Genomic DNA, 21,531 nt, shown 5'->3' with positions numbered 1-21,531 from the left:
AGCGTTATGTTTACCTAAATATTTAAAATTTCACATCTCTCTCTGGTTCCACTGATTGGAATTTTGTTGTTTTGGTGTTAAGTAATGTATTAATTTGTACACTCCTATTTTAAATTGGTGTAGGAATTTTCATGTGTTGTGTTTTACTTTAGTACTGTTTGAAGTGCTACTCTAAATCTTGCCTCTAAGTTAAGCCTGGCTGCTTTATGCCACATTACCAGATGGTTAAGCACAGGGGTTTGCTTGTGGTTCACCCTGAAAAGAGTTGTGGTTGCTGTTTAGTAGAATTTCACCTTCCACAACCAGTAACCTAATTTCACACAAAGGGGATGTTACATAGATTGGCCACACCTTTAAGAGGGTGGGCCTACACTTGATAGCCTGTAAATAAAACTAATATCCCTCTGAGAGATAAAACAATTACCTTTTATCAAGGCAATAATGGTAAGGACACACAGGTTCAGGCTGGCTGGTTAGCTTCTCCATAACCAGTTCCTACGATTAAGCTTCTTGCTTGAGAATAGAGTTATTTTTTAAATAGTAAGTTCTATTAAGCTGCTCTTGAATACAAAAAAATAGGCCGTTTTGTGTCCCTCTCTTGAAGGCAAGCTCGGCGGAGTAACAGCTGAGATCAAGACTTACTCTATGATATAGAACTAAGGAATACTCAAAATGTATGGACAAATGAAAAAGTGTATGTAAAATTATACTTTCGCATTCAGAGAGTGCCTACCATCAGCTCAAAGGGTGGCAGTGTGACCCTGTCATCCCTATTAGCAAGAAATGTGGGGATACTGGAGTCTCACTTAAAGAAAGGCCAACTTATTTCTACACTATCAGAGACTGATTTTGGTGGGCATTCTGGTTGATCACCAACCATGCCCCTATCCATGCCTCTTCTCACTTAAGGTGAAGAACAATCATCTCACTGAACCTCCGCTGAAGACTCATCGTCTTTAAAAAAAAACTTCTGGCATGCTGTGTTTGGAATGTACATGGGATATACCTCTCTTTTCTCTTGACTTCTGTGTTCTACATGATACGTGGGAGAACCCCCATAAATACCCTTTAATTATTGTTTCTTCCCACCCACCAACACCTGACCCAGCCAACCTTTTTCACAATGTCCAGTAGTAGAATCACTGTTTTATGATTGTGCTGCTGAACTGTATTATTCATGCCTGTGGGGCCTTCCAATTCCCTTCTTGTGATTGGCTACTCTTGACATGGTTCCATTTACCCACTCCAATTCCCCTAGGAAAGGGGCTTCTTGAGGTCCTCTCTCTTTAGACACGCATCTCACAGTTTATGGACTTACAACAAATAAGTGGAAAAAATGGAAATTAAAGTTTGCATCAGCAAAACTTGAGACATAGAGAAATGGCTGCTCCCTCTCTTGGCATTCTTCTGACATGGATGTTGATCAGTGACTGTCGTTGAGCAGGGAAAGACTACATCTTTTGATCTAGACCTCAGCGGTTTGATTCACAATGAGAACTATGCAGAGACTCTTTTGTGCTAAATGTATTGTAATGCCCCCCCATCTTCTTCAGGGGTTCATCCTAAAGAAATTAGTGCAATACATTATTTTCCTTGATGACTGTAAGGTTTGATTGTTTGCACTGTCCCTTGGAATACTGCAACAGTCAACGCAACACTTTGGATAGAACAAATCACATAAATCTAACATAGAACAGAAACTCATTTCAAATGGCTATCCTTGTGTCACACTAGCACAAAACTCCAACACAGGAGTTATAGCATATGATTGGGGAGCAAGCACGTTTAAAAAATCACTTTCCACTAACAAACAACACACATGAAAGCATCCAACAGAGCATACCTGGCAGACCACCTTACATTCATCCAATGCAGGATGGATGTCCTACATGGACCCTACCTACAACTTGGGCAGTACTGTGGCAATAGTACAATTGTAGGCAGTAACTCAGCACCCATACTGTCCAACACAGCAAAGTCCCATGGAATGCAGAACTACAATGTCGAACTACTTTTTACGGTTGCAAAACTGAATGAAATTCCCAATTTCATGTGGTTACCACATACATTTATAACCTGCTCTTCGCAGGTGGTAAATGTATGTGGGTCCTCTGGGTAAGGAAGGGGTGGGGGAAGCAGAGAAAAAAGGGGAAAGTTGTCTTCTGGTCGGGGGAAATATTGAATGCTCCCTCTATCAAAAGTTAACAGAGAAAGATGTTTGGACCCAGCCATATGCAAATCAGTCTTGACCCTGTGCCCTATGGGAACAGTCTAGTCCGAACTGCCAGACAAGGTCCTCCCTGGACTGGAAACAAGCATTCTAGGACCAGTTTCAGGGTTTCACCTCTCTTCAGCCAGGATAGCTTAATTCCAGTGGCATGGAGAGCACGGGACTCATGTCTGAGCATACCCGTCCCACTCGGGGTGACAAATGCAAAAAGAACTGTTGATGGACAGAATGCAGAACAATGTCATACATTCACCCCAGTACAGAGATCTGGGCCTAAATCCATCGTTTTTTTGCTCAACATGCCATTCCAGTTTGGACCCAGCCATATGCAAATCAGTCTTGAGGACCTGGCTTGGCAGTTCGGGCTGGACTGTTCCCATGAGGCACAGGGTCAAGACTGATTTGCATATGGCCAGGTCTAAACTGGGGTGGCATGGTGAGCAAAAGAATGATGGATTTAACCCAGATCTCTTGACTGGGGGTGAATGTTTTGATTTGTTCTGCATTCCGTCCATCAATTGTGTGTCTTTTGCTTTCTCGCCCTAAGTGCGCCAGGTATGCTCAGACGTGAGTCCTGGGCTCACTGTGCCACTGGAATCAAGCTATCCCGGCTGAAGAGGGGTGAAAACCCGAAACCGGTCTTAGTATGCTTGTTTCCAGTCCAGGGAGGAACTGGCTTGGCAGTTCGGGCTGGACTGTTCCCATGAGGCACTGGGTCAAGACTGATTTGCATATGGCCAGGTCTCAACTGGGGTGGCATGGTGAGCAAAAGAATGATGGATTTAACCCAGATCTCTTGACTGGGGGTGAATGTTTTGATTTGTTCTGCATTCCGTCCATCAATTGTGTGTCTTTTGCTTTCTCACTCTAAGTGCGCCAGGTATGCTCAGACGTGAGTCCTGGGCTCACTGTGCCACTGGAATCAAGCTATCCTGGCTAAAGAGGGGTGAAACCCCGAAACTGGTCCTAGGATGCTTGTTTCCGGTCCAGGGAGGGCCTGGCTTGGCAGTTCGGGTTGGACTGTCCCCATGAGGCACAGGGTCAAGACTGATTTGCATATGGCCAGGTCTAAACAAGGGTGGCATGGTGAGCAAAAGAATGATCGATTTAACCCAGATCTCTTGACTGGGGTGAATATTTTGATTTGTTCTGTATTCTGTCCATCAATTGTGTGTCTTTTGCTTTCTCGCCCTAAGTGCGCCAGGTATGCTCAGACGTGAGTCCTGGGCACACTGTGCCACTGGAATCAAGCTATCCTGGCTGAAGAGGGGGTAAACCCCAAAACCGGTCCTAGGATGCTTGTTTCCGGTCCAGGGAGGACCTGGCTTGGCAGTTCGGGCTGGACTGTTCCCATGAGGCACAGGGTCAATACTGATTTGCATATGGCCAGGTCTAAACTGGGTTGGCATGGTGAGAAAAAGAATGATGGATTTAACCCAGATCTCTTGACTGGGGGTGAATGTTTTGATTTGTTCTGCATTCCGTCCATCAATTGTGTGTCTTTTGCTTTCTCGCCCTAAGTGCACCAGGTATGCTCAGACGTGAGTCCTGGGCTTACTGTGCCACTGGAATCAATCTATCCTGGCTGAAGAGGGGATAAACCCCAAAACCGGTCCTGGGATGCTTGTTTCCGGTCCAGGGAAGACCTGGCTTGGCAGTTCGGGCTGGACTGTTCCCATGAGGCACAGGGTCAAGACTGATTTGCATATGGCCAGGTCTAAACTGGGGTGGCATGGTGAGCAAAAGAATGATGGATTTAACCCATATCTCTTGACTGGGGGTGAATGTTTTGATTTGTTCTGCATTCCGTCCATCAATTGTGTCTTTTGCTTTCTCGCACTAAGTGCGCCAGGTATGCTCAGACGTGAGTCCTGGGCTCACTGTGCCACTGGAATCAAGCTATTCTGGCTGAAGAGAGGTGAAACCCCCAAACCGGTTCTAGGATGTTTGTTTCTGGTCCACGGAGGACCTGGCTTGGCAGTTTGTGCTGGACTGTTCCCATGAGGCACAGGGTCAAGTCTGATTTGCACATGGCCAGGTCTAAACTGGGGTGGCATGGTGAACAAAAGAATGATGGATTTAACCCAGATCTCTTGACCTGGGGTGAATGTTTTGATTTGTTCTGCATTCCGTCCATAAATTGTGTGTCTTTTGCTTTCTCGCCCTAAGTGCGCCAGGTATGCTCAGACGTGAGTCCTGGTCTCACTGTGCCACTGGAATCAAGCTATTCTGGCTGAAGAGGGGTCAAACCCAGAAACCGGTCCTAGGATGCTTGGTTCCGGTCCAGGCAGGACCTGGCTTGGCAGTTCGGGCTGGACTGTTCCCATGAGGCACAGGGTCAAGACTGATTTGCATATGGCCAGGTCTAAACTGGGGTGGCATGGTGAGCAAAAGAATGATGGATTTAACCCAGATCTCTTGACTGGGGGTGAATGTTTTGATTTGTTCTGCAGTCCGTCCATCAATTGTGTGTCTTTTGCATTCTCTCAGACAGCCACCAGGGGGAAGGGGGTTGATGTGTGTCCTGCTTTTCCTGAATGAGTCAGGGAGGGGGAGGAGTTCTCACTAGCACCTAAATAGGCCCGATCTGTATTTACAGTGGTGGGAGGAGATTTCCCTTGCACCTGAATAGGGCCTGTCTGCCTTACACAATGCTGTCTCTACCTCCTGCCAGGAAGCTGCACAAGAGAGGACAGAACTGGTTTGGACTGGGCTCAGAGACCCTTGCACAAAGAGAACAAAGACATTTTAGGGTATAAGTATTAGACCCAAATCCTCTGAACTTTAGACTACTTCTGAAATCAAGGGGAACCTTTGCCAAAGAGAAGAGCTGGCAAAACTGAGGAGAAGTACTACCCTTGCTGTGCGTCTGGGGTTGGCCTGCAGTTGCTGTTTCTGCAAAGGAAAGGAGAAGGACTTTGCTGTGTGCTGTGTCCCCTGCTTGAGGAAAGTCTCTAAGGGCTTGAGTAGAGCTTGCCTCCTGTTTTGAAGTCTCAGGAACACAAATACTTCACCCCCCCCGCTCCCCCGAACTTCCTTGCCGGGAGTTCTGACCTGCCAGGGGTGCCTGTGACTTTGTGGGGCCTCTGGAGGTTGGTTCTGCTGCTGGGAGCTGGAAAGCAATGCAATACCAAGGAAATTGACGCATTGCTCTTCTTGCGACAATTTTTTCTGAAGCAATGCTCTGGTGTGAGAAGAATCTCCCCGCACCGCCACGCCGCTGCTGAAACTGACGCAGGCTCTGTTGCCGCTGCAAGAATCGACGCAGCGAGGGATCGCGGCTGAAAAGGTCGACACAGCACTGCTTGCCGCATCTTTCGCCAATGCATCCCGGATTTCCATGCATCGTCCCTGTGCGGCAAGTTTTCCCCGATGCATCACTCGCGGATCGGAGTCGTCTCAGAATCAATGCATCGCTTCCCTCTACAGACCGAACCCGAAGCATCGCTCCTCTGTGTACAGCGGAACAGTTGCATCGCATCCACGAGGGTCTCAGGAACCGATGCATCTCTTTGTTCTTCGATGCTTCCCATCGCTGCGGCTGTTTGGCTTGGTGAATTTTGTCGCAACAACAGGTACTTTGCAAGAAATTACATATCCATAGTTTTCTTTGGACTCAGTTGCTAAAATCTTTTTAAAGTAATTTTTCTTAATACTTGTATGTTGGATTTTTGCCGTTTTGGTCTTGTTAAGTTTAGATAAAGATACTTTCTTTTTCTAAAACGGTGTGGTGTCCATTCGTGGTGTTATCACTGTGTTACTGTGTGTGTTGGTACAAATACTTTACACATTGCCTTTGGGATAAGCCTGTCTGCTGGTGCCTAGCTACCAAGGGGGTAAGCAGGGGTTATCTAAAGTGTGTATCCGCCTTACCCTGACTAGAAGCAAGGGTCCCTATTTGGACACGGGTACCTACCTCTGCCAACTAGAGATCCCCATTTCTAACTATTCCATCATCTGTCGACTTCACCCTCTCGCCCGCCACATTCCCCCACCGCCCTTACCTCAAGGACCGCCGCTGGCTGCAGCCAAGCCTTGTGTGATTTTATGCAGCAGAATTACCACCAATAAATTGGGTAACCCAGGGTGGAACAAGTGTAGCAGAATTCCATACAGTATTTCTGCTTCACCTGACTTATAATGAGGCCATACTCAGACATTACCATGATCACAAAAACTTACACTTGACTTAACACTTCACACGTCAAATTATGACAGAACACTTTATCCAAAAGACTTCACATACACCCAGCACAATACAGATAGGCCACTAATTGGATATCAAGGCTCCTCAAAACCACTAACTCCATTTAAATCACTCCTATGCCAATAGTCTCAGTAATGAATGGGTTACATAATCAAGACAGTGTGTAAGCACTTTAATTGCTGTTCCCGCCATAGCCATTAAACTACATAACCCATTGATCTATGAATGTTTACAACTCATCTACTATAAACAACAATATAAACAAAAATAAATACACCAATGGCATTACAGCTCATAAACCTAACAAAACTCCCATCTATGTTGGGATCCTCAAATTCAGAAGGAACTGAATCAGCCACCAAAGCATAGTGAAGCTACACTAATGCAGAATATAAATTATATTCATTTGTCTGTCATAATATGACAATGTAGACATTTTAATTGAGCTTACAATGGATATAGTTAAGGTCTGATTAATTAAATATTGAGCATTGACGTTTGCGGGACCAAATAGATTTCCACCTTATGACCAAAGAGTGAATTATTGATTTACAAAGTAAAAAAACATAGGGGCTTATTTATGAGAGCTCTGCGTCACTTTTACACCATGTAAAATAGTACTTGCATGATGAAGGACTCTCAATTCGATATATGAATCCATGCAAAGCCACCCTGTGGGGCTTTGAGTGGCCTCATAAATCAAGAGTAAGACGATGTAACACAAATCTGCTTCGCCTTACTCTGCACCCGGAAGGCGGTCCATGGGCGTTGCAGTGGTTTTTCCCTCACAACACCCATGGAATTGGAAGCTTTCCCAGATTTACAGTCATGTAAACGTGGCAAAGTGCCAAATCCGTACCCCACATGAGGTGTGACGAGGTGAAATATGTTTATTTCTCCTCATTTATTCCTCTTTCTGGAAAGAGGAAAATGCATCTTCCTGCACAAAAACAATACTACTCCTTTCTGCACAGAAAAATCCTGCATGAAACAAGCAACCTTGTACCATAGTGCAAGGGTGCCTACGTTAACGCTAGGCTGTCAAAATTGCGCCAGAGCAGGGGAAAAGGACAGGAATGCACCCTATTGCTTGAATAAGGTGCATTCCTGCCCTTTCACTTAGGCATATGGCATGATGCACTACTCTACTCCAAAATACTGACAGGACCGGATTCTTGTCTACCTGATTATCTCCAAGAATCCTCTCTGGTCGCCAGGATCTTTTTATCTGCTAAATAGTGTAGAGGGGAGAAAATTCAAATCTCAATACATAACCAACAACCTCAACTTTCCCATCTCTAAGGACCACTGACTCCGAATCTAAATTTTAAGATTTTATTACAACCAGGAATAAATGCACATACAAACACCTCAATACAAGGTGAAGAAAATAAATGGGTACTAATACAAAGGAAATCCTACGCAAGAGTCTCATACATATAAAAAGGATAATCAATTCTAAGAGCATTAATAAAACAATGGTTAGTCCAATCTCTATATCTGAAACCATTAGCCTAAAAGAAAATAGTTAGCCTTTCCCTACTCTATCTCTAAGGTGACATCCCTACTTAACATTTCCCTTCCCAGGCAAGAGAATAAAAATGTGTCAGAAGTGAAGACTTCCTGAGAAGTACACTCACTTAGTCAGAGCTCGGTCTAAGATGCTGCTTCTAGCTCCCCATCTAAACCTCAACTGCTCAACCCACGGGGCACTGTCCCTATTACAAAATCCCAAAAACGTAGAACACGCCCTTCGGCACACCTCTTCAGCCAGGTCTTCTTCCAGTACTTTTCCAGTGAAACTTGTACTCCATCCAACGACGGTTAGCTTGACCTTGGGTCCCAGGCACCTTCTCCGCTGAAAGTATCATCCGCACATTCCAATGTACTCCCCTGTTGGCTTCTCGTACCATCCTAACTCCTAAAACATAGACCTAGTCTCACTAACGAGCTAAATGTCCTTGCACCTGCAACAGAAACATGGGAACGAAAATCTTTTCTCTTCCCTAAGATTTTCCATCATCCTGCGACCCAAAGCCTTTACCGAGAGAAATCATTTTCGGCCTACAACGTTTAGCTAACATAAGAAAATGAACAGGCCTTCTCCTTAAACGGATATGCGATCAGGCCTTTACACTGTTAAACACATTACTAAATCACACATTAAGCATTATTTTCATTATTCTTTACACGTGAATAAGCAAAATTGCACGTGCAACTTTAACATGGCGCACGTTTAAACTAACACATTGCATTACGTGAAAATCAAACATTATGCGTTTACTAAAATACATTTGCAATGATCTGCAGCATTACTCTTTACGGAAAGCATTATTACATTTCTAATCACCTCTATGTTAAACGGTTCTAGTAATACATTTCTATGGCACACTTAACCTACATCGATTAATATGTGGGTGCTGACTAACGGTGAATATGATGCACGCCTATAAATTTCAGAATAACATGACGCTCTATCACCTCCATGCTGCGCATGGCAAGCCTGAGTTGGGAAAACAATTGGTGGATATCTCGCCTAACTTAGACTGGCTTATTATGAGTCCGGTGGTCCACGGACCATCTGACTCAAGGTGGCGGTCGCCCAACTACCCTATAATGACTAGGGCGGTCGGGCCGCGCTGGGACCACTGCATCCGCTGCAACTGCCAGGAAACTGCCATTCCCTGGCAATTGCGCAGCAGTCCTGAGGCCACAATATGCTTGGCGGGGCTGCAACTTATTACGAGTTTCCTCACTGCCACACTTTTCATGACAGTGCAACCGCCTCACACAATTTGGATGCACACATGGGGGCACCACATGTGCCCCCCACTGTGTGTATGTACACCCTGGCATGGACTGCAGCAGGCCATGCCTTGCATGTACTGCCTTTAACGTTCCCATTGCTGTGCCTATTTTATAGGCAGCGCCCCTGGGTCCGCCAACGAACCGCCCGGCAGACAGGAGAAAACTCCTGATCAGGAGGGCAGTTCGAACATGGGTTTGGCGGTGCGGGCGGTCATCAGGCGAAAACCCAGCACTAAACCCCACCTCTAAATAAATGAGGCAGCCTTGAGTTTGATGGAACAGTGCAGCTGCTGGTTTACGGTGGGTCCACTTCTCTGCCAAACTCTGAAGGTCCAGAAGTGTTATCTAGATTATTCTTCGATCATCGAGATTGTTTAACATTTTGAAGTGCGTCATAAGAACTGGATGTTTTGAAGGTTTTTTTTAAATGTAATAAACTATTTTGGACTGGCTGATTTTACATCTTCTAACGAAAACGTGATAAGGCAACATTAGACTCACTTCTTTTTGCAATTCTTCTCTTTGTAGTAGGCTTTATTTACTCGCTTGTTCTACTTAGACAAGATCACAGACGTTTGGTGACTACTTGCAACTACTCACATAATTTTCGGTGTGAAATAGTTTATCGAGTGTCAGGTGTTTTGTGTGATAACATGGTTTCTGCCATGCCCGCGCGAGTGTGTGTGTGCTGGAGCTGCGGTTTAGTGTAGGTCGTGGCTTGTGTTTTCAGATTACGAAAGGTTTCTATAACTACCTCCTATTAAAGGAGACGGGCGCCCTGTGGTATAACCGTGTCTGCACCTATTAGTAGGCTAATTGGACGGTGGGCACTGCAGAAGCCCAATGACTTCAGAGTAAATCTGTGCTCTGATTGGTCACTTGCTGGAAGAAGCCGCGTTTAAAATGTGGGACTGGGTGAGGGACATCGCAAATCGCCGAGGGTTCCATGAGAGAAAGTACGGGAGTGGTGGCACGCGCTTGACGTTTCTATTTATATCACCCTCTGAAGGTAATTAACCCATGCAGTGACTGAAGTAACCTTTTAAGTGCTATGTTTCCGTGGATGAAAATCAGACACCCAAAGATAACACCTGGTTGTAATTCGATGCAGGTAGCAATTTCAAACATGAGGCACGCAGTTCTGCTCCTCTGTCTCCTGGGAACGAGTATTGCTTTTCCAGTAAGTATGCATTAATTATTATATTCTCGCTGCTTACTAGCCTCTGTTGGTTCTGTAAGAGCCAAAGTAGTGTCGAGTTGCAAAGTGTGACAAAAACTACAGTTGTGTTTAGCTATAACATCGCTTACGAGGTCTTTCTGGACTGATTGAAGTTTGCAAACTTGTGCACCTGTGCTGTGTCGCACACTTTTAAGTCTCCGTGTAAATCGTGCACGTCTGAAAAGTCGAAATGAAACAATCTGCAATCAGTGTAAAAAAAAATATGATTTGTCGTGTCCACGACTCCATTGGAACGGTATGAGGATTATTGGCAGAATAGGAAATAAAAAGATGTACTTTTGTCTGTGGCAGTCTTCCCACCACAGCATGGTGCCCTTTGCTGCCCCCTGCAGGTAGTGCAGGTAGCGCTGTAAGATCTTACCTAATCATGTGGACGCACCTTTCCTGGTTCTGTACTTTAACATAAAAATGCATATTCAAGTACACATAAGCAACATTAAAAAACTGCAAAATAAGGATTTACACCAAGGCAAAACATGAAGGAAACTGGTGTCATTATAATTGTGTTGTATATACATAGAAGAAATAGAGAAAAAACATGTTCTTGACTTTTATCATGTGGAAGCCCAGACTAACTTGAGGAAAGTTCGGTAGAGTCTGTGTTTGTAATAGATCCCTAACAAAAATGGTGCAAAATCAGCTGTCTTAATTTATGTGTGGCCCAACATATCTTCGCTAGAATTAGTTTATCAGTTTTCGATACATATTTTAAATGAATAATAACTGTGCTGTGAATATATATACAAATATTCCTGTAAAATTGACTGGAACAAACATTTTTCTCGTATTCTATACTTTAAAATCAACAACACGATATTGGTATGTTTTTTTTGCATCAGTGCAACCTATGCCGTATGCCCCCTGCTTTAGAGTTATGTACCTGAGGTGGAGATTTCCCTCCCTGTTTCTTTGCTACAGTGCAAACATCCTGTTATGTTCCTTCTAATTTTGAGTTACGTACATAAGCTTAAATTCTGTCATATTCCAAATGTCTGTCTCATGTATGTGGGGGAGAGCAACATACAGTTCTAACAGACTAGTTTTTAATACATTTTTTAAGCTCTGTTCCACTGTGCTCTCTCTGTATAGCTTCCTTGTCTCACCTGTAAATTCCAGTAGGGTCCCTCGTCTTTTCATCCTTCAAAGGCTTGCACAATCGTAAAACATGGTATAGTGTTTCCAGTTTGGAAGTCTTTGGTAGTAAGCACTTCATAATTGCGACACTGTTTATAAGTTGATTCGTTTTGTTTGAATACTGGCATTGTTCTCCTAGAAAACGGCCCACACTCCAGAAAATAGATATGTCGTGGTTAAAGTAGTTGTCTCGAATGTGGGAAATTAATGCTACTTGTCTTAGCCTCCTACGCAAGATTCTACAAAAATTACTTGACATTGCACGAAAAGATGCGAAATAAAAAATTGGCACATCGCTATCTTTCAGCACGAAATGTGTCCTTGTGTCCATTTTGGCTTGAGGATGCATTGTACTCCAATAATTGCACAAAAAACTCAACTGCACCTGTTGGAAATTTGTCCTTTCAGGAAAGCCATCCCAGATTTTTGCCTTCTGTTGCTGAACTGGTTTCTGTTGGCTGTAGCTAACCAGGGGTAAAATGCTTGTGCCATCCCTTACAAACATGTTAAAATTGGCATACACCTAATTGGCCCATTTCATTTACTTATAAATAAGAACCTTGTATATATTATTACCTGTGTCTAGGGTGGGTAAATTAAATACCACTAGTGGGCTGCAGCACTCATTGTGCCACCCACAAAAGTAGCTCTGTAAAAACCTGCATCAGGCCAGCCACTGCAGCCTTGGTGTGCAGATTTAATCTGTCATTTCAACCTGACAAAATAACTGTTTTGCCAGGTAAACCTTTTTTTTGTAATGCTTATAAATAACACCTAAGGTGGGCCCTAAATACCCATACGGCAGCGTGCATATCATTTAAAAAAGTAGGACATCTAGATGTAATATTTTACATGTTCTTGCAGTAAAAAACCTTAAAAGTCAGTTTTATTGTGGCAAGGCTGGCTCTCCCTTAGGCTAACACTGGTTTACACTATTACAATTAATAAGTGCTAAAGTCAGTTTGGGAGTAGCTAGAAAAATGGTTCAGGGACTCCTTTTGAAAGTAATTTAAAATCCAACTTAATGGTCAGGTCATGTTTTGTATTACTATTTTTAGAAATGACACTTTGAAAAGTTGTCATTTTCCTGCTCAAAACAAAAAAGCTTTCATGCCAGTGTCCAGCTGTAAACTTATGCCTGATGCCTCCCCAGTGGTGAGATATGTATTGCTCCTAGCCAACAAAGTGCTGTAGAAGTGAGGAGGGTGACTTCTCCCTTGACAGGATGGCCTGGGGGCTGACCCACCCCCTTCTTGGGCTTCAAAGGTTGCCTACCTTGTCACTGGCAGATGTGAATCACACCTAGGCCTGCCTCACCTTTGACACTCTAGTCAGACTGGCACAAAACGTATTGGTGGTGGAGGAACTGGTTAGGAGGTTTACAAAGGCTTTCCCACAACCTACCTGCTAGCAATGGGACCCCACCGACCTCTCCTGAGAACACTCCTGGACCTGTGAGGAAGAAGGACTGCCCTGCTCTCTTAAGAATCTGAAGCAAGACTGTACCTGCTTGACTAGAACCCAGGAACCTAAAAGTGGCTCCAAGGGTCAGTTGGCTGACCTCCTTTTGAGCTACAGGGACACAACACATTTGCAGAGTCCTCTCTGCCTACAACTGCCCAGCTGACTAGTTCCAACTGGACCTGGCCTGGACCCTCCTGATGGCCTCTGTTGGGGTAAGTCCTGGAACATTGGCTGGTGGTAAAGTGTACTCCTCCTGGACACATCGTAAAGAACATTTTGCCAACTTTTGGCCTGGGAGAACCGATGTAGACTGGGATTACTGTCAAAGCCACAGCAGTTGATGTCAAACTGCTGGTCAGCCTCAGCTTGCTGGTGTGCCCCGCAGAAGGAGATCTAACTTCCAGAAAGGTCTGTAAGTTGGAATGTAGAGGGCTTCCTCGGGTATGATGCAGAGCAGCAACCTGCTAACATCGAGGCATTCCTTGGCGTGGACTTCACACTTCACCCACTCAGAGCTTTCCCGCCATTGTCTACAACCATACGGAATCCCACTCTTCGGCAGCCTGCTGTGGTTGAGCCTGGCTTCAGCTCCAGCATGAAGCTTACCCCCCCGCCACCAACTCATCAATGGCTCCCTTTTCTCCATAAAAGTTTTGAATTGAGAATATAAACTTTCCCCCGAGATGAACCTGGTCCACGTATATAAACTGCGCTCCATTGCAGTCAGCCTTAACTTTTTACTTTGACCCAGTCTAGAGTGACAGAAGTTGGCGCTTTGTGGTTTTTAGCACTATGTTTAATTCAAACTTTACAAATGTACATGTCCGTGTTAGATTTGTCAGCCTTATGGTGGTCTTCCTCCAATCCTTTTGCCTATTTACTTCAATTTTTTGGCTGAAATTATTTTTGTTGGCCTTAGGACTCTGTGCACTTTACCACTGCTGACCAGTGCTAAAGGGCTTGAGCTCACTCACCTAAACACGGTTGAATTGGTTTACACCTGATTGGCATCTTTAATTTACTTATAAGTCCCTTGTAGAGTGTTCTTCCATATAGGGCCTCTAAATGAAATGCTATGAGTGGGTCTGCGGCACTTATTGTGCCAACAACTTAAGTAGCCCCTTAAAGCATGTCTCAGGGCTGCCATTGCAGCTTTAATGCAGTTTTAAACTGCCAGTTTTATTTGGCAATATAACCCCCTTGCCAAGTCTTAAACTCCCCTTCTATTGCACATGCCACCTCATTGTAGACCATAGTTAGTCAATAGGGCAGGATGCATTGTAATTAAAAGGCTGGACATGTACTTTCAAGTTTGACATATTCTGGTAGTGAAAAACGTCTAAATTTGTTTGCCACTTCTGTGATGCATACCTGTCCCAAAAGATAACATTAGGTTGCCTTATTACATTTAGTAAGTGTTAAACTTTGATTGGAACCAGGTAAGTATTTCCTGTTTGGTATCTATGTAATTGTAATGAACAATCTTATTAAATGGTAAAGTTGGATTTTAAATTGCAATTTTGAAATTGCCACTTTAAAAAAGTTGGCATTTTCCTCCCCATAGCCATTTGGTGCCTCCACCATCACCTGGGTCACATGACTGGGTGAAACTGACAGTTAGGCTTTGTCACATTGTAGAAGGCTTAGGTGTGCCTGAATGGACCATCTGCTGGCAGAATGGGGGGCGGGGCAGAGCTGGCACAGACCCACTTGCAACTGAATAGACTGCTCTGCCTTCACACAAAGCGCCTCCACATTGGCTCTGCAGCTACCTTGGAGCCAGGGCAGGGGAGTCAATAAATTCCAAGATTTCAAAGAGAAAGATCTAGAAACTTCTCCCAACTTCAAAGGAGGCACCAGGTGTAAAAATGGGATACCCAGACCCACACTTCAGTTTACTTTCTGGATATATAAAAGGACTCGCAGAGGACTGCCTGATGCTATGACCTGCTGTGCACTCTGCAAGCCTGCTTTGCCTTACCTGGAAAGCCTGCCTTTATCCCTCAGATGCCAGCCCTGCTGTTTGAACCCTGCAACTTCACCTGAACCACAGACTACCAAAGTGACTCAAAAGGCTAATTTGCTGGCTTCCTGTTCAGAGCCACAGGGACATTGAAGGCTCCCACCATCCTGAACCCACACCTGGACACAGCTTGGCTGAGCCCTGAACCCCCAAGTGGTGGTCCAGCTGTCCTGGACCCTTGTGGTGTTAAAGGTGCCCAGATAAATAAAATACAAATCTAGACTTAAAATTATTTTTGGCTAAAAACTGCTCTGAGAATAAAGGTAAGACTGGGACCATCGTGCTTGTTGATCCGCCCAACGTGCATCGCCTTTCAGCCTGACTTAACAACTGCTCCCATTACATTCTTCTCCATAGTAGCAAATCATTTTCAGCAGTCGTCCTCCAAAGGAATATTTGCCCTCCTTGAACCAAGTCAATGATGGCATACATCTGTGTAAAAAAAACAAAAGCACTACAATGGGTAGAGGGTCTCAGGGAAAAAGTTTAAAGACCTGCGCGGATAAATTCCCCAGTACAATTACATAAAAAACAGAAGATCCGCGGGTCTGTAGAGCTCAATACAGGGCTCTAAAGCACCAACAGTACAAGCTTACAACTACCACTTGAACATAAGCGGAGTCCTATTAAAGGACGGAATCCCATCACCCACCGAGGTGGCATGCTTCATCATCTGGGATCACCTCTTGGTCACAAAACCTGGTGCAACCTAGGGCTACAACCCCCTCACTGTGAGGGAGGAGCACAGGGATGTTTTATTGATCAATTGATCGAATCTCCTAAAATCCGTTGGACGTGAAGCATAAAAATGTAAAGGGAGATGGTTGCAGTGCAAATAGTAGTGTTGTGATAAGTGATATAAAATTGGCTACCAAGAGAAAAAAGGAACATTTATTGGTTAACTCTTGGTGTCAAGGTTAAAAAACAGTGCAAACGCAGTCTGAATTTTTTTTTCTTCGCTGATCTTGAACAACAGTGTTTAGATCTGCGCAGTCAAAAACAATTTCAGACTTCAGGGCTTGTCACTTACTTTTCCTCCATTTCTATTGGTTGTAGCCTAGTATTTCTTTTTGTTCCTCCCTTGTTTCTCTTATCAGTGTTCCATAACCAAGTACTCATGTTCATCCACTTTGGTGGAACTTCTTTCTTATGGGCACGTGTGTTAGCACCCCTGCTTGTCCCCTACTCCCCTCCTGCTCAGAATCACATGAAGTTGAGCTCACAGCGGACTTAGATCTACTTTCCCAGCTCCCAGCCTACAGCTCTGGCTGTAATTCCACATTTGCTCTCAGATAAACAGACTTCGAACATAGAAATGTAGCATAAAAAGCAAACTGAAAACTTGCCACATTAAATAATTTGAACAAAAGCTGTACGGAAAATGTAGAAAATACTCTAAGTGAGAGGCAGATTTTCAATAAGACTTACAGTTGCCACCTATGGTGACGTAGCGCTCTTTGTTTTGACATGCCATCTTCAACATCTCCAATGGTCCGTACAGCATGGCTGTTCCCTACGCTGGATGTACTTCTTACGCTATATGGCCACTTGTTACGTTAAAGGAAATTATTTATTTATGAATTTAATAAAGCACAGTGTGTAACCTTTCAATTATTTCATCATGGTAGGGGATTAAATTTCACTTGAAGGAAAAGTATTGTAAAATAGGACTACTGTAGCCAACATATTGGCAACGACAATATCATAAGGAGAATTATGCATAGGAAAGTATTGGTTCAATGTTAATTCCTTATCTAGGTATTGATGGAGCCGGATTTTTATCTACCTTCCATCACCAAGAATCCTCTCTGGTCACCAGGATCTTTTTATCTGCTAAATAGTCTAGAGGGGAGGAAATTCAATTTTTAGTACATAATCAACAAAATCAAATCTTAACTCCAAAGGACCACTGACTCTGAATCTCAAATTTTAGGGATTTATTACTAAGCCGAGAATAAATGCACGTACAAACACCTCAGCACGAGGTTAAGGAAATAAATGGGCACTAATACAAAGAATATTCTACGTAGGAGTCTCATCCGACTCAGAAAAAGAAGAATTGTCAGTTCCAATAGCATAAGGCAAGCGATGTTCACTCCAATCTCGACATTAGAAATCATTTACCTAAAAAGGACTTCAGTTAGTCTATCCCTACTCTATCTCTAAGGTGAAATCCCTACTTAGCATTATCCCAGGCAAGAGTAAAAAGGTGTCAGAAGTGAAGACTTCCTTAGAAGTGCACTCACTTAGTCAGAGCTCGCTCTAAGATGCTCCTTCTAGCTCCCCATCTAAACCTCAACTGCTCAACCCACAGGGCACTGTCCCTAATTCAAAATCCCCAAACATAGAACACGCCCTCTGGCACACCTCTTCAGCCAGGTCTTCTTCCAGTACTTTTCCAGTGAAACTTGTCTCCCTTACAACGACTGTTCACTCGTCCTTGGGTCCCAGGCACCTTCTCTGCCGAAAGTATCATCCCTACATTCCAGTATACTCCCATATTGGCTTCTCGTACCATCCTAACTCCTAGAACAAAGGGTTAGTCTCTCTAACAAGCTAAGTGTCCTTGCACCTGCAACAGAAACATGGGAACGAGAAACTTTCCACTTCCCTGAGAATTTCTAACGTCCTGAAACCCCAAAGCCTTACCAAGGGAAATCATTTTCGGCCTACAATATTTAGCTAACATAAGAAATGAACAGGCCTTTCTCTTTAAACGTGTATGCGATCAGGCCTTTACACAGTTTAAACCCACACTTCTAAAATCACGCTATAAGCATTAACTTCATTTCTCTATGTATGAATAAGCAAACTACATGTGCAGACTTTAATATGGTGCTCGTTTAAATCTAATGCATCGCGTTACATGAAAACCAACCATTATGCGTTGACTAAAATACATTGCAAGTGAACTACGACATTGCTCTTCATGAAAGGCATGGTTACATTTCTAATCACACTATTATAAACAGATTTGAGTAATACATTTCTAAGTCACACATTAATAACTCCATTAACATAAGTGGGTGCTGACTAACAGTGATTATGATGCACCCCTACAATTTTCAGAGTAACGTGGCGCTCTATCAGTATCTTAAAAAAAATATATATATACACATTATATGTTTGTGTGTGTGTGTGTATATATATATAATATTCACTTAAAAAACCATAGGTTTCACACATGTTATAGTTAGCTGGACATTTCCCTCGTAAAAAACCAATGAAATTCCCCCGTTATAGTTAGTGCAGGCAACTATAACTCACGCGACCGCAATCCTCTGCTGATGACGTCAGATATTACATCACTGTATTTAGACACCTATTTACCCATGTCTTCTTCCATTAATCTTTAGCTATACATATATTACAAATATTTATTTTTCAGAAAGACACATATGCAATCAGTGATGTAATATCTGACGTCATCAGCAGAGGATTGCGGTCGCGTGAGTTATAGTTGCCTGCACTAACTATAACGGGGGAATTTCATTGGTTTTTTACGAGGGAAATGTCCAGCTAACTATAACATGTGTGAAACCTATGGTTTTTTAAGTGAATTTGCAAGGTTTTTTAAATGCTAATTCCTAACTATAACGTGTGTGAAACCTATGGTTTTTTAAGTGAATTTGCAAGGTTTTTTAAATGCTAATTCCTAACTATAACATGTGTGAAACCTATGGTTTTTTAAGTGAATTTGCAAGGTTTTTTAAATGCTAATTCCTAACTATAACGTGTGTGAAACCTATGGTTTTTAAGTGAATTTGTACGTTTTTTTAAATGCTAAGTTATGTATTTATTAATATATATTTTTTTCAGGTTTTTCAACGTGCGCGCACCGTGCGCGCGCTGCGGGCGCTCGGTGCGCTTCGCGCACCGAGCACCCACGATGCGTTGTGCGTGCCGTGCGCGCACCGTGCGCGCACCCCGCGCTTTTTCGTCAAAAAAATAAATGTTTTTTCACCCTTGGGGGTCCTTCTGTGACTCCCTGACAAAGGCTAGGGGGTCAGGAACTGTCCACCCTGCCCCCTTTTCACGTTCTCCACCTTTGTTTTTCACTGCCTCAGACTGCGAGAGACAAAATGGCGGCCGACACTTCCTGATTTCAACCGATTCGAATGTTTACTGACATCTAACAACCAATCAGAATTGCGATCGCGCACATCACCGTGCTCGCACCGTGCGCGCACGGTGCACGCTTATAGATATATATGTACTTTTAACTGAAATTTTCTCAGGAACTACTGAACAGATTGACTCCAGATATTCAAAAGGCACATCCCTGACCTGAGGACTACCTCTCTGCCAAATTTCAAGTAATTCTGTTCAGCCGTTCGGGCTGTACCTTGGACTAAAGGTCCCTATGAAAAAATGCATGGGGAAAACGCGTTTTGGGACCCCCCTTTTTTCTCGGCCCCCGCTTGACTAATCACCCCGAGACTTTCAGGGTAGGAGCGGAGCGGAGCGCCCCACCTATAAAATTTGCGAGGATTCGTCAACCGGCGCCAAAGTTATTCAAAATAGAATTTTCAGATTTCCTATGGAAACACGGTCCTAACTATAACTATCTACTGGCGACCGCCAGTAGATAATATATAATATTATATATATATATATATATATATATATATATATATATATATATATATATATATATATATATATATATATATATATATATATATATATATATACATATATCACGCTCCAAGATTGCCCCCAGCAATGAGCCACACTCAAATACAAGTAAGTAGCTGCAAGCTTTTAATGGGTGTGAATGTGCCCCGTGTGCCGATGCATTCAGACAGCCTTTTCACCACCTCGCCTGACGCGTTTCGAATAACTCTTCTGCAGAGGCTTAGTCGGTTGCAAAAAGGTCCGTGCCTCCAGTCCTTTAGTATCCCAGTTTGAAATCCCGCTCCCAAATGGGACAGTGACTACAGTTCCCAGCATGCCCCACTGAGTCATTTGGCCAGCCCATTTGGGGGCTAATCATATATTCAGTGCTGCATTTATGTATCTGAACATCCATTGTCCGTGATAGACAGATGACCTTTGCATTTATCCGTTAAACATGCGTAGAATTCACTGTTGAGCACCAATTGTAGAATTATCTCCCCAAATCATAAGTCATCAATTTTCCTTTGCCTTGCAGGTAAGAGAAGCAGAAAGAATCCTCTCCGCAAGCAACAGTGGCGAGGTAACTAATCAATTCAACAGAACTGTCCAGACTATGTCATAAATATAAGTAGTTTACACCAAGCACATGTTAATCAGCTCAGTTTCAGTTAAGAATCCATTTCTAAATTAGGCCTTTTTCTCCTCTAAGGTCCTTGTGACATGCGCAGTGAATAATCCATGATATTTGCAGGAAGTGTTTTCAGAGTTAAATTGAAAGAACGCACTACAGGCAGGGCCTCTAGAATTATGCTGCGGGGAAGAATCAAATCATGCAACAGGGTTGATTAAATTATGCGGCAAGAAAAAGCAAATTACGTGGCTTAATGCAGCATAGTTTGAAGAAGTGTTACACATTTTACACTGTTGGAGCAAAGAATGTACCCCCTAGTTCTGCAGAAAATGGTGGATTATGTGGCAACTACTGCTAATCCCTAATTATGCGAAAACGCTGCCGCTGCCGCTACAGTATAGAATAGTTTCAGTGGCCCTAGCTACAGGTGAATCACTGCAAATACTGTTAGTGGGATATTTCCATCTGCATTTACTCTTCTGTGTAAAGGAATAGAAAGGAATTAGAATGGAGGGTCACTGGAGTTCCCTTAACAGAGGATAGATGTGGATTACTAATGTGTAGAATTAGGGCCTGATTACGATTTCCTCATAATATTCTTACGAATTATGAGTTTGAAGGTATTTAATGCATTCGATAATGATCAGATGGATTAATAACTAAACTTTCATTTCATTTCGGAAGGTAAAACCTGCAAATATTGAACAGGGAAAACATACAGTATTTACCATATCATATGGAGTATGGTGCATTAAACACCGAAATCTGCATGTTATTCCCCATGAACTTGTAATAGGTGGTATTTATCACACCGGATAAATAACGTACCCTATGGTATCATTATTTATGAGGAGTGATAAATACTTTATGTGAGATTTGGAGAAGCTCTCTTTCGCAAATATTTTCTTCAGAGCACAGTTTGGAGATGTTAAAAACCATTTGGGGTTTATTTGTGCATTCTGAAGAGGCACAAGGACAAGAAAAAATAGCATATGGTGCATTCTAAAACAAGAGAATCTACAAGTCTCTTTATATGGATGCCATGGTGGATCTGGAACCTAACTTTTTGATGACTCTTGCAAATTTGTCCCAGAGCTTTTTAAATTTGACCTTCAGTCTAATGTTTCGAAAATTACACCAATAATCATCTGTAATGTTGATTTCCCTGTCCCTC

At 43.1% G+C, this 21,531-nt stretch overlaps 1 protein-coding gene across 6 annotated transcripts in view; it reads left to right on the top strand.

The window, feature by feature from the left end:
* Window positions 1–10,158: 10,158 nt before the first annotated feature.
* The window catches only part of AMTN (amelotin), a 32,726-nt gene continuing 21,353 nt past the window's right edge, over window positions 10,159–21,531 (top strand). For all 6 annotated transcript variants that reach the window (XM_085640823.1, XM_085640821.1, XM_085640819.1 and 3 more), the window contains exons 1-3: window positions 10,159–10,254; window positions 10,357–10,425; window positions 20,262–20,306. In XM_085640823.1, coding sequence (XP_085496949.1) covers window positions 10,372–10,425; window positions 20,262–20,306 — 99 coding nt within the window. In that variant the 5' untranslated portion in view covers window positions 10,159–10,254; window positions 10,357–10,371. The remainder of the gene's footprint in view (window positions 10,255–10,356; window positions 10,426–20,261; window positions 20,307–21,531) is intronic.

This window comes from Triturus cristatus, chromosome 2_1, assembly GCF_964204655.1.
Source record: "Triturus cristatus chromosome 2_1, aTriCri1.1, whole genome shotgun sequence".
Taxonomy (NCBI): Eukaryota; Metazoa; Chordata; class Amphibia; order Caudata; family Salamandridae; genus Triturus; species Triturus cristatus.
Note: the sequence above shows the minus strand (reverse complement) of the source record. Positions and strands in the feature narration are given on the sequence as shown.